Source organism: Colias philodice, chromosome 6, assembly GCF_061535455.1.
Source record: "Colias philodice isolate Cphi_HAF_F1 chromosome 6, ilColPhil1 Martin Lab GWU primary, whole genome shotgun sequence".
NCBI classification, from domain to species: Eukaryota; Metazoa; Arthropoda; class Insecta; order Lepidoptera; family Pieridae; genus Colias; species Colias philodice.
Window position 1 is genome coordinate 12,221,394 of NC_143091.1, and position 17,654 is coordinate 12,239,047.

Here is a 17,654-nt window from a genome sequence, read left to right on the forward strand (position 1 = left end):
ACAGGAAGCTAATAAAAGTGATGCTATCACAGAGATGATAAGTGTAAATTCTTTTGCGGCCACCAAATCTACGACGTCGTCAGCATCCCCCATAAAAATAGCTTCGACTTGCGCGCCTTTGATTAAAGATAAAGGGGATTGCGAAGGGCAAGACACAGGTAAAGAGATGGGTATGAATGTGCGTGAAAATAATAATATCAATATTACCAACTACAACGAGCAATCGAGTGAACGTAAGAGCGTACGTGTAGGGAGTAATAAAGATTCATTAATATTAAAAGGAATGGAACGTAAAAAGTACTTGCATGTATGGCGCTTACATCCCGAAACTTCGTTGGAAACTTTAACAAATTATGTGAAAAATGTTTGCGGCCCGGATGCTTTTATTAAGATAGACAAAATTAAACACAAAACGGCGCGGGATTATGCATCATTTATTATTGGTGTACCAGAAAATTTATTTAATACATTGAACCAACCCGAAATTTGGCCAGTCAATGCAGAGTTTAGCGAATGGGTTTGGTTTCGTAAGGCAGCAAAAAAACCGAAAAGTAGTTAAATCAATAGATATTTTTTACCAAAACGTTAGAGGTCTTAGAACAAAATTGGAGGAATTTAGAAACAATTTAAATATAGTAAGCTCTGATTTATATGCCATCACGGAATCCGGTTGTAATGAATCAATACAAGACTCCGAAATTATTCCTTTAGGATTTCAAATATTACGTTGCGACAGATCGGACGGTCGAAAACAGGGTGGTGTATTTCTCGTGGCCACTCAGCGGTTCGAGCTACGACCGGTACGCATACCCTCAGTGTCGATAAACGATTGTGTCTTTGAAATGGTATGTGCAAGTGTTTTCTTAAAAAATAACTTTTTATTCTTGTGTTGTATAGTTTATATTCCTCCAAATAGTTCTGAGAATGATTACTTATTGTTGTTTAGTATAATAGAAAATTTATGTACCAAGTATAAAGAAATTATTGTTATCGGAGACTTTAATATCTACTCATGTCCGGTAAATATAAGCAATTATTATGAATACTTTTTAACCTATTGCGAATTCACTCAACATAACACCGTGCCTAACTGTATGGGTCGTCAGTTGGACTGGGTCTGTCACGCAGGGTGTCGCGGGGAGGTGTCGGTGTCGACGGCCGACGAGCCCTTGGTGCCCGTGGACGAGTACCACCCGCCGCTCGCAGTGAGCGTGCGCATCGTCTCCACAGCATCGGAGTCACCGGCGCCGGCGTCCGGTGCCGACTGCAATGCGCGCCCGAAATGGAATTTTTATAAGGCCGATTTTCCCCTTTTATATTCGCGGTTAGGTTCAGTAGATTGGTCTGCTTTATACGACATACAGGACGTCGATGAGATGTTAAAATATTTTTATGGTATACTAGATAATGTTTTAGATGAATGCGTACCTAGAAAATCTAAAAAAAATAATGGTTCGTGTAAGTATCACTACCCTGACTGGTATACAAAAGAAATTATAAATAAAATTAAATTAAAGGCTACACTTCACAGACAGTATAAAAAATCTAAGTTAGCGAGTGATTATAATGAATTCTCATTGTTCAGATCGGCCGTAAAAACTGATATTAAAGTTGCTTATGATAGATATAAAGATAAAATACAACTTCAGTTTTCGAAAGACCCGAAATTATTTTGGCAATATGTCAAAGATAGAAGGTCTTCGAGCAGGAGTAACATTATTATGAATGATGGTAGACTTTTGAATAATGAAGAGTGTGCTATTAAGTTTGCTCAGTACTTTCAAAGTGTTTACAGCAATTGTGCACCAATTTTAGATACAAATGCGGCCGCAGCTATGGGGTCGAGTAGCGCGCGCGTTCATATCGATATGATGACAGTAGGAGAGGTCAGAAAAGCTTTGGCGCGCCTAAAACCCAAAACTTCTGCTGGCCCAGATGGTATACCAGCATTCATATTTAAAGATTGTAGTAGGGTGCTGGCTGAACCTCTTCAACGCATATTTAACGCCTGTTTACACTCTAACATTTTTCCAAATATATGGAAAACGTCTCGAGTTATTCCTGTTCCTAAGGGTAAAGCGGGGCCGATCATCAGCGAATACAGACCAGTAGCCGTTCTTTCAACGCCAGCAAAAGTTTTTGAATCGGCAATACAGGCGGGTGTGTATTCGCAGGTTTCAGCCCAGCTATGCGAGGAACAACATGGATTCAGACCGGCGCGAAGTACTACTACTAATCTACTCAACTTAATGGCATACGTAGTACCTGCGGTGGACACTGGAGTTCAGGTAGATGTTATCTACCTGGACTTCAAAAAAGCCTTTGACACAGTAGACAATGATGTGCTATTGGGAAAGCTTGCGGGGGTGGGATTTGCTCCGAAACTGATAAAGTTCTGGGCCTCCTATATGAAAGACAGACAACAATATGTCGACTATAATGGCTGCGAATCGCAGTCATATTTCACTAGATCAGGTGTAAGTCAGGGAAGTAACCTCGGTCCTTTAGAGTTCACTATAATGATTAATGACCTGCCGGACGTCCTCACTTATGGTCAGTGTTTACTATTCGCAGATGATTTGAAATTATACGCCGAAGTAAGAAATCTATCGGACTGTGAACGCCTACAAAATGATGTTTCTATGATCCTTCATTGGAGTAGTCAGAACAAGCTTCACTTCAATCCGGCTAAGTGTTCAGTAATGAGTTTCCATCGAACTCAGTCTCCTCTCTTGTACGACTACAAAATAGGTCCAGTTTCAATTCAGCGTATGACGCAGGGTAGGGACTTAGGCGTTTGGTTCTCTTCTGATCTAAGATTTCGTGACCATATAATAAAAACATGTAAAACGGCATACAGGAACCTTGGATTTGTTTTGAGACAGGCTAAAGATTTCACTAACATTACAACCCTTAAGGTCCTGTATAACGCGTTAGTAAGAAGTCGTTTAGAACATAATGCAGCAATTTGGGCTCCTCATGAGGACAAATATAATTTAATGTTGGAGCGGGTCCAAAATAAATTCATGAGACACTTATATTTAAAATTGTACGGTGTATATCCTTTTTATCCGTTGATGTACCCAACCTTATTTGTATTGGGTATGGTGGGGTACAATCAATTGAGTGTACGGCGAGATTTTTCGCTTGCCGTTTATATTATAAGTCTTCTTCGTGGTAGGGAACAGAACTCAAGACTACTTGAATGTGTGAGTTTCTGCGTCCCCACCAGATTCGCGTGGAAACGGCACCGTTCACCACTGTTGCTAGTGCCCACAGCACGAACCAACCTTCTTGCGAAAGCACCAATGGTACGGGCCATCCGCATAATAAATGAAGCGCACGAAAGAGCGGACTTATTTCATTGTCCTATGAGTGAATTCGCAAGGGTGATATTGCAGTTAATCTGTTATTGTTAGTAAGTTCTTTAAATTTTTCTATGTCTATGTTAAGTTATGTATGTAATTTTCATTTAGTATATAAGTTAGATAAGTTTCTTTTGTAAAATAAAATTGTATCTGTGTCGCATTGGGCATTGTCCTGTAATGGCATGTGATGTTTTTTAAATAAAATAAAAAAAAAAAAATGTGAATTCAATACTTTTCTATTTCACGCAAAACACTTGATTGACGCTATATTATGAACACTTTATTGGTACAGAGATATAATGTGATATAAACTAGATTAGTACACAATTACCTAGGGAACTATTTAGTTGTTATAGCGGCAATCGAAATACATCATTTGTGAAAATTCCAGCTGTCTAGCTATCACGGTTTATGAGATACAGCCTGGAGAGAGACAGACAGCGGAGGCTTAAAATATAGGGTCGCGTCCCTTTGGGTACGGAAACTTTAAAAAGTAAAGCGAATACAGGATGTTATTATAAACACAGTGAGGCTTTGAACAATTAGGTCATGTTTACATCGCTAAGTACTAAGTAATTAGCCTAGACGTAAGTGTGTTTATTTCATTACCTCTGAATAAGTTACAAGGTAACTGAACTAAGAAATCTATTCAGTACTGCAAACAATATTTGCACTTTAGAGTATTGAAACTTGTTATGCAAATAACAACATAATATTAGATGGATAAACGTTAATCTTCTTATCTAATGAGTAGATAAAACGAAACATAAATAGAATTATGAACATATTGATCTGCAGATACTTAATATAACTAAAGAAAGATGTTTAAAAATTGTAGCCAAATATAATATGTTCATTGTAGAGCAATATTGTAGACTTGTAGAGTTACAATCTGAAGCCGAATATTCATTTCGTTCTCCATGCTTTTGTGTTTTAGATTATGGGGCAAGGCCTTAAAAGTCGGAAGAGCACCTTCAATATTTTCAGTGTTGCTAGTATTTAGTATTAATTTTGATACATAAACTTTTAAGTAAATATGTATATCTATTATATAAACCATGCCAGGTAGATTTCATTTCTTATTAAAATTACATTAAATTTTTAAACTACAATTAAAAGGAAAAATACCTTGCAATGTTAATTACATAGGTACCTGTAAATCAATTTTATCTTACTGATTGGGTGTAAATATTCGAATTCCAGTTAAACACTATCGTAAATCTTCGATTTTTGAGATCCCACAGATAGTATAAATAACTTCAACCTGTTTTGGTATTACGAAACATAATAATTGCAGTCTGTGGTACACGCACATGGCGGCAAAAGCTCACAAACATGTCATTATGACACTTTATAATTAATATCCGATTGTCAATGGAATAATAAATGTTTTGCTAATACCATAAATAAGAAGTAAGTCTGTCTGTTTGTAAATTTTAACTACTGAACTAATTTTGATGAAAATTCGAAAAGAGATAGTGACTTGAGACAGGACGTAGGCTTTTACATGTGTGAAGGTCGAAGGAAAAGAGCAATGGTAAAAATTAAAATGTATGGCTGTATGGAACAAACGAATATAAAAGGAGTACGAGCGCAGCCGCGGGCTAAAAGCTAGTTTATATATTTAAAAGTGAACAAAACTAAAATACGAAAAAGGAATGCTGAAGAGTTTATTTAAATTGGTCTTAATGTATCAATGTAGATATACTCTAAGGCTTCATAAATGAACAAGTTAACCTTTCAGATACAGTATTAAATGATTTTATATTATTTAGCAAGCTTATTACGAAAGTTACTTGAATATACATATACGTGTATATCGCAGGTTAATTAATAATTAGTAATTACTGGCTGTATTGCACGCCTCATAAGCGAAGCGTTGAGGTGGGTACTACTGTCACTTCGCGCAAAACATCTGATTTTTCAAACTTAAAATGTCTTTACTTTATGTATCATACATTGCACTTGTAAGATAATACATACACACACATATTAAGAAAAAACACTATTTTTAACGTTCATGATATTTTTGATGTCATTTTTGTTAAGTATTTAAACTAGTTAAAAAACAGTTTAAAAAAGTTCTGTCTTGGACGTCCGTGTGTCTGTATGTGCGGATCCTTTTTCTTGTTAACACGATAGCGACCGAAATACTTTACTAATCGAGTCTTTTTTTTTCTCTTACGCTTGAGTATGCTCAGGAATAGAACCCTTTCATTTTTCAGGGTCTGATTCGATGTGGTTTAATTGTTATTAAATAAACAAAAATAATAATTAATAAATATTTATTAAAAAAAAAATTATGAGGCGTGCACTTTTGGATTTTCCAAATTATTTTCATCTAGTATAATTTACTAAACATCATAAAAACTTCAAATTTTGAAATTTAGTTGTACCTACCTAATTTTGAAGCTATTACAAACAAATAATTAATATTATTTTAAACTCTTGGTAAAATATCATGTTATTCATATATTTCATACACACTCATAAACAAGCGATTCCTAACAAACAAGGTACCTACCGCATAGCCGCACTTTTTTTCTTTCTTAAATTGTAAAATAAAAAATATCGAATTTTCCTGTTTTCAAATCTCATTTTAGTTTCCGTGAAATATCGGCAAAGTTTTCTACAAACAAGGTTCGTAATCACGATGAGATATTGGCCAAAATATAATTCATGTTGATTTACTTTTATCAAATGACCATTGCATTCGCGATGTTGTATCATAGTGTTTTTGATTTTTAGGGTTCCGTAGTAAAGGGTAAAACAGAACGCCTGCAACGTTTGTCTGATTGTCCCTCCGTCCCCATGTCGCCAGGCTGTGTTTCATGAACCATGATAATTAGATAGCTGACATTTTCAGAGACGTTTACGTTGCCAAAATATCAAGTAACAAATAATAATAATTAATTCAAATCACGGTTAAGCAACGGATGGCGCGGTCGTAAATTGGATGCATGATCAATTTTTGTTGCACTTGCTCAGTGCTCTTTGGAATACTTGTATTGTATGAGTTATTTTCGCAAGTCCGACTCGCACTTAACCGATTTTATTTTTATTTTTGGATGTGATTCTCTAATCTATATCTAAGTACATTTACCCGAATGAAGTGTGAGTAATATTGTTTTTTTCTATTGCATACAAAATGACACGAATTACTTCTGATACCAAAATAGTAACTACGCTTATCTACATACTTACCTACTAGATGGAAAATATATATAACTTTTAATTAAGCTTTCGTGAAGTATTTTCATGAGCGGATCAGTGCATCCAAAGATAACGATCTACAAACAATCTGAATACTTATATAGGTAAACAAAGAAACTTTACCTCATTATAACGTAAGTATTTAGTATTCTCATCTCTATTCAATCAACTCCAGGGTTATTTATTTGTATTACATAAGTAAATATTTTTACCATTTTTGTAATACGCGATTCACAATTAATTGTAACGTGCGCACAAAATATATATTTTACAGTTTACTACTTTCTCATGATACGATGTCATAACACTGTTATATGTATCAAAGTCTGTGAATATTCAGAATTAACATAGCCGGAATAAGAAGTAGGTACAATTTAATCACACATTAATAAGAGAATTTATATAAGGCCTTGAACTCTGATCGGTATCCTTGAAAAAAAAACCATTATACCTAACTCAGACTCACGATAAGTAAAGTCCCGTGTTCTCCTCATGTGCACTTTTGTCTTTATTTTTAAGTAGTCAAACTTGAAAACTTCTTTTATTTTCTACCATAAAGCTGCCTGAAGCTTATTTACCTTATAGTTGTGTCAAAGAACTTAGCTTATAATAGAGTTATTTTTATCATTATTCATGTATTTTATTACAGCAATAAAGTGTCTTTATCGTGATAGTCATGTTCGTTACTTACACCTCATATTACTCAAGAACAGATAAATAGATTTAAATAAATGAATTTGGTTTATGAGACTTGTGTCCGTTTGGTTTAGGATAATAGATTAGAAATAATTAAAACCTTTAAAGAATAAAATTCAGATCAGATTAAAAAAATATCCAGAGCTGTAAAAACAGACGTCTTACCTAACCATTAATTATTATCGCCAGGTAGGTACTTCCCGATTTTTCTAACAAATTAAATCGTAACAGTGCCTACGTGATCAGCCGCCGGGTCGGTGCACCCATTGCAAATATCAAATCCAGACCACATGGAATTTGACACAAATCCCATTCAAACATCAAGCTAAAAAAGACCTTATCCCAACGAAATAGTGTTTAAAATCTATGATTCTAGACAATGATTTACATCATTTTGAATCATGAATGGGGGTTCGCATTTCTGTAATTGGTGCCTTCCCGCTCTTCCCTCGCTCATATGTCATTTGATCTTGGTGTTGCTATTTTATTAATCAGTACAATTAAAATGCGATGTAAATATTTGTACGGCGCAATCTTTATTGAATCTTTTTTAGATTGAATGAGATTTTTTTAAGATTTTTTTTTGAAGCATAGTATTCAGTATGCAAGTAATTTTAAGTACAAAAGAATCAAGCTCTTTATCTGCAATTATTGGACCAATGGCCGAAATCGTACAATTTGTAATTGTCTTTGTTTCCCATAAAATAAGTACTAAAGATATTCCAGTCACATCGCAGAACATTAAAATTTTACAGCTGCCACTAAAATGTGGTTGAGTATTATTTTTACACTACACGCGTACATTAAATATTAATATACATATACCTAAATATACAAAGTATTTAAAAGTATCAATGACCTATAATTTAATTTTGGTTATCTGGCGACAATAATAATTTCTTATTAATACAATTAGGTACAATTCGCTTTCAAATTGAGGTACAATTCGCTTTTGGAGTCGAGCATGCTTCGGCACGAACTGGGCCACGCTCGCACCGGGGAAGGTACCACACCCTCACAGAATATCGGCGCCATAGTGACAGTTTACTGTCGCGTTCCGTACGGTGAGTGAGGGGTCCGGAGGCCCACATCCCTTCCTATCCCCTACCCATCCTCTCCTCCCCTATCCTAAATCCCTCCCATCCTCGCCCCTTTCTCCATAATTCCTTCCAAATCCCTTAATCCTGGTAGGCAACAACCATAACCCCTGTTATGGTTTATGGGCGACGCAACCTGCTTACCACCAGGCAGTGCGTCCGCTCGTTTGCCTTCCCATAACATAAAAAAAAAATCTATTGAGTTAAATACTTTAATTAATAAAATTTCAAATTAATTTCAAATAAAGAAAATTTCAAGCTTACAATGTAAAGTCCGATGGAAGAAAAACCCAATAAGGTTTCATCACTTGAATCATTGCGCCTTGGGCCATAAAATAGTTTGAACATAAAAGTTTCAGTAAAAACAGTCGTTTATGGCTAACATCTTAATTAGAACTTCTTTTTCTCACAATTTCTGTAAAAGGTAGTAGTAGTAGGTAGTCAGGTGCTATTTTATAGATTTATAAATATCTAGAAGCGTCAATAACTTTTAAAACTTTTTCTGTGCGATTTAGGGCCGATTTTTCAATGCTTGGTTAAAACTTATCCGTCCAATAAAGTATTACACGATAATATTAAAATGTCACGTAAACTGTCAAATACGGGCAATTAGAATACGTTTTTAAAATGGTAGTTTTATACATTATTCGACGAATAAGTTTTATCCAAGGATTGAAAAATCGGCCCTTAGTTAAAAGAACAGAAATAAAAACATATTAACAGACTCTTACTAATTATTCTCTAGACTGATATTATACTCTCAAAATATAAAATAATTTTGAATATCAATTCAATAGATAGTTTTATTAATAAACCGTAAAATATATAATCATAGTTATTTCATTCAATATTTTGAATAAAAAAATGAATCGCAAAATGTGTTGGTAAGCGCATAACTCGAGAACGGCTGAACCAATTTCGATAATTCTTTTTTTATTATATTCCTTGAAGTACGAGGATGGTTAGTACGTATGTAGAGAAAACGTAAACATGTACCACGGGCGAAGCCGGGGTGGACCGCTAGTTTTGAATAAAAACATTTATTAACTACTAGCGACCCGCCCCGGCTTCGCACGGGTGCAATGCTGATACTAAATACACTACAGAAAAACTTTTAACGTTGTATATAAAAACATAGCGGCCCGGCCGGCCGGTACCGCCGCAAACGGTACGTCCCGCAATTTTTAAATCTGTAATATCTTCGAAAATATTCACTTAAATCATACGGTGTAAAGGGTCATATAGATCTATATTAAATGAACAATGTATTCAAGGTATTTAATTGGTTAAGGATTAATGCTGTATTGGTTAAAATCGCTTCGAAAATTAGCCATTATTTGTCGTAAAAAGTAAATGACAAAAAAAAGTTATTGTGGGTTATCTATAAGAGATAGACATATGCCATCGCGGACTTTTCTGTAGACCTTTTCAATATGTACAATACTTAATACATTATTTTGATAAAACTCGTAGGGTTCAGCCTGCGTTTGCAATGTAAGCGGAAGAAATGTCATTATTTACGACATCACATTAGAAACCTCAAAAATAACAGTACTTCTCCACTATTTAATGGATGTTATTATACATATAAACCTTCCTCTTGAATCACTCTATCTATTAAAAAAAACCGCATCAAAATCTGTTGCGTAGTTTCAAAGATCTAAGCGTACAAAGGGACATAGGGACATAGGGAAATAGGGACAGAGAATGCGACTTTGTTTTATACTATGTAGTGAAGCTAAGCTAAGTGAGCTTCCATATGTAAGGTTATCGATAAATATGCAATGTTCTGCCTTTATAAAAATATTAAATACTAGCTATCCGCCCGCGGCTTCACCCGCGTGGGATTTCCGGGATAAAACTTATCATATGTGTTAATCCAAGTTACCCTCTATATGTGTGCCAAATTTCATTGTAATCGGTTCAGTAGTATTTGCGTGAAAGAGTAACAAACACACACACATATCCTCACAAACTTTCGCATTTATAATATTAGTAGGAAAGGATAGGATAAAATAATCCAATAAGGTTTATGAAAGGATATAATATTTTTAAATCTATATACTTCGAAACTGATATTTTTGGTTTTATGGCATTCAATTTTATGTATATAAACATAATAAATTAAATGAAAGTAGACCATTATTTTAGTGACCTGCTGTGTGACCTGCCAATATTGAAGTGTATTAGATAAAATCCATTGGGATTAATGATAACCCAAATTACAATATGAAGGTCTTTATAAAAACCAGGTTTCGTCACTCACGTACGATTATTAGAATTAAAAATTATTCTTCCTTCTATTAAGTTCTCATTACTGTAGATTCAAGGCGAAACCTTGGAATTTGCAAGCAAGGCTTCAAAAGTGCGTTGAATATATTTTTATTTAATTACAACCTCGTATCTAATGCAAATCGTGATGATATTATATCTAAGAGATTCTAGATTTTTAAATTCACAATAATAATTAATGGAGACAGGATTTAGAATTGCTTCTTTAAACCCACTAAAAACTGAGTACTGTCTATTTTTATGAACTCAATGAAGTTTCAGGGGTTTCTTTTAATGTGGTTCTAATCTACCTTTGGAAATCTATTGATAGACTAGAGTAGATAATTTTTGAACCAAAAAAAAAATCGCAGTCGGATGAAAAGGAGGAGAATATGATGAAAATAAAAGGAAAAATAAATTAATCAATCCCAGTTCGGGAAGTGGGAGGGGGGAGCTTTTAAGAGAAAAAAATGGTTTCTCTCGATTTCCGACAAAACTACAAGTCCTACGGAAAAAAGTTCAATGGCAAAGTTGTAGGTAATAAAAAGATCTACAATCTCTTTTGTATTTACAATTTTTTCACATAACCTCAAAATTTACGTGAAAAATTCAATAAACCAAGTTTTTGGTTTTTTATTTTTATCTACTTCAAAATTTATTTTTTTTCTACGAAATTTGGTGGAAACTTACTTTATTATATCCCAAATACACTGTAATTTATTTGATTGAAAATATTTATTTTTTCGCCTTATTTTGAATTAATACCAAAAAAACAACCTAATTTTCAATCGAAAAGTCACCCGTCAAAATATCAGCTTTTTTCATAAACTTGAGGAGAGCCTTTTATTCATTGAAATCTCTACTTTCATATGGTGTAAAATGTTTACGTTACCATAGTAAATGTTCTCAGGAAATGCATACAAACAGTGTGAAAATGAGCTTTTACTAAATCAAATTACCTGAAATGTTTTTATCGACATCATTTTGCTTTTGAATATGCTGTAAAATATTATACTTAGAACAGATAATTTTTTTTCTTTTGAAATATTACCAAAAAGCCGATACAAGAGAAGATATAGAGTTCGAGATCGAGATCGAGTTTTGGGATCTTTTTATTACCTACAACTTTGCCATTGAACTTTTTTCCGTAGGACTTGTAGTTTTGTCGGAAATCGAGAGAAACCATTTTTTTCTCTTAAAAGCTCCCCCCTCCCACTTCCCGAACTCAGATCGACTGTAATTTATTTTTCCTTTTATTTTCATAATATTCCTCTCCTTTTCTAATGGGTTTCATCCGACTGCGATTTTTTTTGCACTTTATATTATTTTTAAGGGATCTACCCCAGTCTATGAAGTCTGCTTAGGCATCTAAACTAAAGGCATGATTTTGTCACGTTTTCTAATATGTAATTCAAATGAAGACACGCCCTGTCCGCCAGCTCTGCAATAGTTTCCAATTGAAAATATCTTCCCAATTGCATATAATAATATGATAGGTGTTGTGAAATATGTTACAATGATGAGGGGACGTACACCTATCGACTCAGCCAGGAAGTTGGTGAATGAACACCCCCGTTTCAAGCAAGCTTTCAGTACTACATCTGTTATATTATGTTCCTAGTCGTATGAGAGTAGTACATGAAATCCATTGTAATATGCCTTGATTTCATTTACTTTAATAGAGATCCTTGGTTTTTCTTTTGGGTGCAGCGAGTATGTAGTACCGTAGCGTAGATCCGACGTTAAGCTGGTCAAAAAGTAAATATATACTCCATAGGTTAAAATGTTTTGAGTTTTTATTGGTGTTTGAGTTTGAATTTAAATTTGTAATACTAGGAAAGTGAGGATTAGCTTTGAAATGCCTTATCTTAAGATAATATGTTGCCGCTCTCTGTTTTTCCTCTCTTGTTCTTTCCTCTTTTCCTTCCGTCTCGTAATCTGAACATAAGACATTTGTCTAATTTTCAGACATATTTTTTTTGTCTCTATCAATAAACATCATTATTTTTGTATAGGCTATATTGAGATAAGCGAATCTATGTTATACTTACTATTTCATATAATTATATCTACATATATGTATTATGTAAGTCGTAACTAAGATATTAATACTGTAATTACAACTTTATTAAAATTCATCACAATAGCTCTATATGTATAGCTCTATAAGCTAGAAAGCAGGTAATCAGTTTATAGCTTTACTACGTAGATTCGCCAGTAAAACAACAACGTCACAAAATACACATCTACTACTGCTACTTATAGACAGGTACGTACTGTACTAAATGACGTACTCCACTGACGAGTGAACGAAAGAAACTCTTTATTTATATATCAGCTATGCTCTAGATTTTGAATTGTTAATAATAAACGCATATAATATAACAAGGAATTCGTTTTATTTACACAAACCAATAATTTTAGTCCCTTACATTTCGAATGTTAGGAGTTTTTTATATTTTTTTAAGTCATATCATATTATATAGAACACTATACTTGTTAAATACGAAAGCTTCTTTACATAATTTTTAAAAGCCACGAAATAGAAATCAGTCTGAGTAATTTTACTACTCATCAGGAAATCTAGTGACGTAAGTAGATACTAGATAGATGATAGTTATATTATGTTACTCAAGACATTGAACTTGAATATTAAACTCGACCCAATGTCAGATGTACTGATAAAATATGGACTATATTATGTAAATAATATATAATATTTTACATAAAAGATATCATTGGTCAGTTTTATAATGTTTTTTTATCGCTCTATATAGGAATATCAACAGATTTTTTATGGTTTTTATTAGTTAGTACAAAACATGTCTTTCTGTACAGTTTCTTTCAATAAGAATAAACACAAAACATCCCAATTTTATAAAATACAATATGTATAATAATTAATAACACTAAAAATTATATATTAATATCTTATATTTCTTAGACCACACCCGAATAGAATTAAGCCACCCTACCTTACACGTCCAATTCCCACACTACATAAAAATGTCGAAACATTTCATCAAATATCGGTACTATAATGTATATGTATGTTTATCTATTCCTCTCGGTTGGCGCGCCGCTCAGCCGCCCTAAATGGGGACCAGCTCAATTCGCATTACAAGTGCATGTGTCCATTGTATGGCAATTTTTTTATCTGTTTTCTTTTTTTATCTTTAGTTAACGGACTGGTATTGCTTTGTTTCCTATTAGTAATCTTGGTCGTCATGGAAAAGTCTGTTCGTCGCTTTGACTCTCGCTCAATAAATCTAATTTTTTATCTGAATTTACTATTAGAAATCCACGTTTAAATAAGCTGAATTGAACCACAATTTATTATAAACATAGGAGCTTTTTAAGGAAATATCAAAGTTAGTATGACACAACAATAACTTGAAGATCATAAAATATGTAATGATTATAAAAATCACAGATATAGATATTCATATTGTTTTTGAAATTGGTGTCACTTATTTTTCACCATGACACAATAAATTTTTAACCATAATACATTTTTAGTTCACAATGATATAAAATCAGAACTTTAAAAATATTATTAACATCACTTTAAAAGTACAACTGAACCTAGTGACAAATCAAAGAAACCCAAATACGAATGACAACAGAATTGTTTCCATCATCTCAAACTTATCTTAACAGTTAACTTTCTAATCGTGTCGTGTGTCAGTGGGCCCGCGCCGCCGTGTGGCGTACGTGCGCCGGCGCACGTCGCGCACAGGCTCTATTCCCGGCCGTTTATTAAGGCTCTTATCACTCGCAATTTATATTTTATTAACTATCTGCATTGCGCTGATTAATGTCACGGTCTGGATCTTTATTTCAACTTAATGAGATGAGACGATTAAATACTATGTTACATGCAGCGCCATCTAGTTTTAAATAAAGTAGAGTGGCACTGATATTGATAAATATGTTTTCATTGTTTATTATTTTTCTTACAGATTGATATCAATAATTTTGGGAAATACCCAGATGCTTAGAATAACTTTTTTTTCTTAACATTTATAGTGAATTTTACTTGAAATCTGCTCACGAATTTCCAGCACAAGTTACAAATTCGGATACTTACAGATGTATCCTGTTATTATTATTATTATTTATTTTACTCTCTAAATTTCTAGTCATCGGTCATAAAAAATATAACTAAAACGAACATCCCCAGTCCTCCACCTCGATTCTAGACCATAGATTCTCGATCTTAGTACAAGTGGTTTACGTTTTTGCAACTTCATTCAGAAAATGTTATAATTATCGTTGATTACAGGTTGTTCAACTTAATTATAAACATTATTAATGTTAGTGTATGTTCGTGTATTTGTTATCAAATTTTACGGTTGGAGAATTTATCGTGAAATGGAGCAATCATATAATGAGCTACATTTAAGTTGAGATTTATGGACGTAGTCATATTTACTTATGAGTAAAATTAAGATGTATTATGATTTATTATATCTGGATAGTAACACTAAACAAAAGAATCTGTAGTAAGGATACCAAACGATAAAAAATATGACAAAAAAGTTGTAAAAAGATATGTACTTTACGGTGCACAATACAAATAGTTAAAAGTTTGTGAGGATGGATGTGTATGTTGATGTTTCTTACTCTTTCACGCAAACACTACTGAACCGATTAAAGTGAAATTTAGTACACATAAAGAAGGTAAATGAAAACAGCAACCATGCGGGTTTTTCTTTGAAAACGCGGGTGAAGCTGCGGGCGGAAAGCTAGTCGATTAATAAATCCTTAAACCTCAACCAAAGTTCAGAATGATAACAAAACATCGAAGTAACATAATCACTACATAGTATAAAACAAAGTCGCTTTCCCTGTCCCTATGTCCCTATGAGTTATGACCTATGTCCCTTTGTACGCTTAAATCTTTGAAACTACGCAACTGATTTTGATGCGGGTGGGTCGCTAGTATATTATATAATACATAGAAATACACAATAAATAGCTTTCCCTATAAAAATATACCTGGGCAACATGGCCTTAATTAAAACATAGAAGAAACAGATCTGTAAAGCATGCGGTTTGATATTACGTCCCCAGTCCTAACAGTCTCAAATGACATACTGGCACATTCTGTCACCGTTTAACAATAGCATAATTAACCACAAACAGTGTGATAGTCCGTACACAAATAATTCTGAACCTATTGAGCCCAATCAGACCTTATAATATTCTAGTCTGCAAGTTCAAAAACCTATTATTTTCTTGCTAAAGCTCCTAAAATATTAGCGATAGTTTGAAGCTTTTTAGGGTTCCGTAGCCAAAATGGCAAAAACGGAACCCTTATAGTTTCGTCATGTCCGTCTGTCCGTCTGTCCGTCTGTCCGTCTGTCACAGCCGATTTACTCGGAAACTATAAGTACTACAGTGATGAAATTTGATGGGAATATGTGTTGTATGAACCGCTACAAAAATATGACACTAAATAGTAAAAAAAAGAATTGGGGGTGGGGCCCCCCATACATGTAACTGAGGGATGAAATTTTTTTTTTCGATGTACATACCCGTGTGGGGTATCAATGGAAAGGTCTTTTAAAATGATATAAAGTTTTCTAAAAAACATTTTTCTTAAAGTGAACGGTTTTTGAGATATCAGCTCTCAAAGTCGTAAAAAGTATGTCCCCCCCCCTCTATTTTTATAACTACGGGGTATAAAATTCTAAAAAAAATAGAGGTGATGCATGCTAATTAACTCTTTCAACGATTTTTGGTTTGATCAAAGTATCTCTTATAGTTTTTGAGATAGGTTGATTTAACTGTAATTTATTATATTTGCTGCTACGGAACCCTTTGTGCGCGAGCCCGACTCGCACTTGGCCGGTTTTTTTTTTAACTTGTATTGATGATAATACTTCTACACACCTATGTATTCATAAACAGCATATTTTGTTCACAACTGTTTATATCTAATCATTTTGAATTATGAACATCGCAAATGAAATTTTCAAATATTTATCACCTATTTATTATATGAAATATCTACTAAGATATACAACTGTATTTGTAGTAACTAGGGTTTTAAATAAATTACAAATTTTATTATTCCTTTATTGGAAAATTAACATAATAACCGGTAACCTGTTTAGTTGACATTTGATATAAAGAAAAACATATTCAAATTTTTCTGTAACTACTGATTGATTGATTACCGTCAGAAAAACACCTATAAATTTAAACATCTAATCAGATTATTAAATACAGATAAAAAAAGACGTTGGCACTCGAGGACTGCCGCGGTAAAGCTATTGCATAGCATGCCTTCAAGCCACACCTCCGTGCCCGTCGGAGTGGGGAGCGTGAGGTTTTTTCGTTACGGAATTTCTGGATTCGGTCCTCGCGCTCAAGGCCCACGATAGAAGCTATGCAATAGCTTAATAAAGATGATATAATAATTTGATAATCACGTAGTACAAACTCGTACGCATGTGACGTGGCAATGACCTCGAGACGTCATTACATGGACGCGGTAATGACAATAGTCTGGTGTAATAATTAGTGTCGATGATTACGTCATATTGTGTTGCGTAGAATATAGATTACGTTTACGTTAGGGCTTTTGCACGTTCACTAGAAAGTTTAAGTTTTGGTCGAAAAGCAGTTTTTATTTGATTTTAATTTTAACAGTTTTAGTTTATTGTTTAACAGGATTTATAATCATTAAGGATTTTTTATGTAAATTTAACTCTATTAATAAAATAAAAATGAGGTTTTTGATTAATTAATTTTTGGTTTGATCCACTGTTTTTATAAGCAAAAACCACGCAAAAAAAATAACGGTGGAAAAAGTACGAAGATTATCCATGACTGCCAAATGTGATGTTAATGTCGAGTTGATTTTTAAATGACATTCCGATTCAATTATTATTAAATGTCATCCATAATTTTTCCATAATGTAGACGTGTGCATCTAGATTTCTGCAGAAAAAATAATTATACAATTATATTTTTGATAGTATTTTTAAATTTATTTCTG

At 33.5% G+C, this 17,654-nt stretch overlaps 1 protein-coding gene across 1 annotated transcript; it reads left to right on the top strand.

Annotated features, from left to right (window-relative positions):
• Window positions 1-49: 49 nt before the first annotated feature.
• Window positions 50-3,419, top strand: LOC149488112 (uncharacterized). Its single transcript, XM_089695798.1, has one exon. The coding sequence runs from the start codon at window positions 498-500 to the stop codon at window positions 3,417-3,419; it is 2,922 nt and encodes a 973-aa protein (XP_089551924.1). The 5' UTR covers window positions 50-497.
• The last annotated feature ends 14,235 nt before the right edge of the window (window positions 3,420-17,654 follow it).

Coding starts and splice junctions, on each gene's coding strand:
- LOC149488112 (XM_089695798.1), top strand. CDS start 498: ATGCAGAGTTTAGCGAATGGGTTTGGTTTCGTAAGGCAGCAAAAAAAC.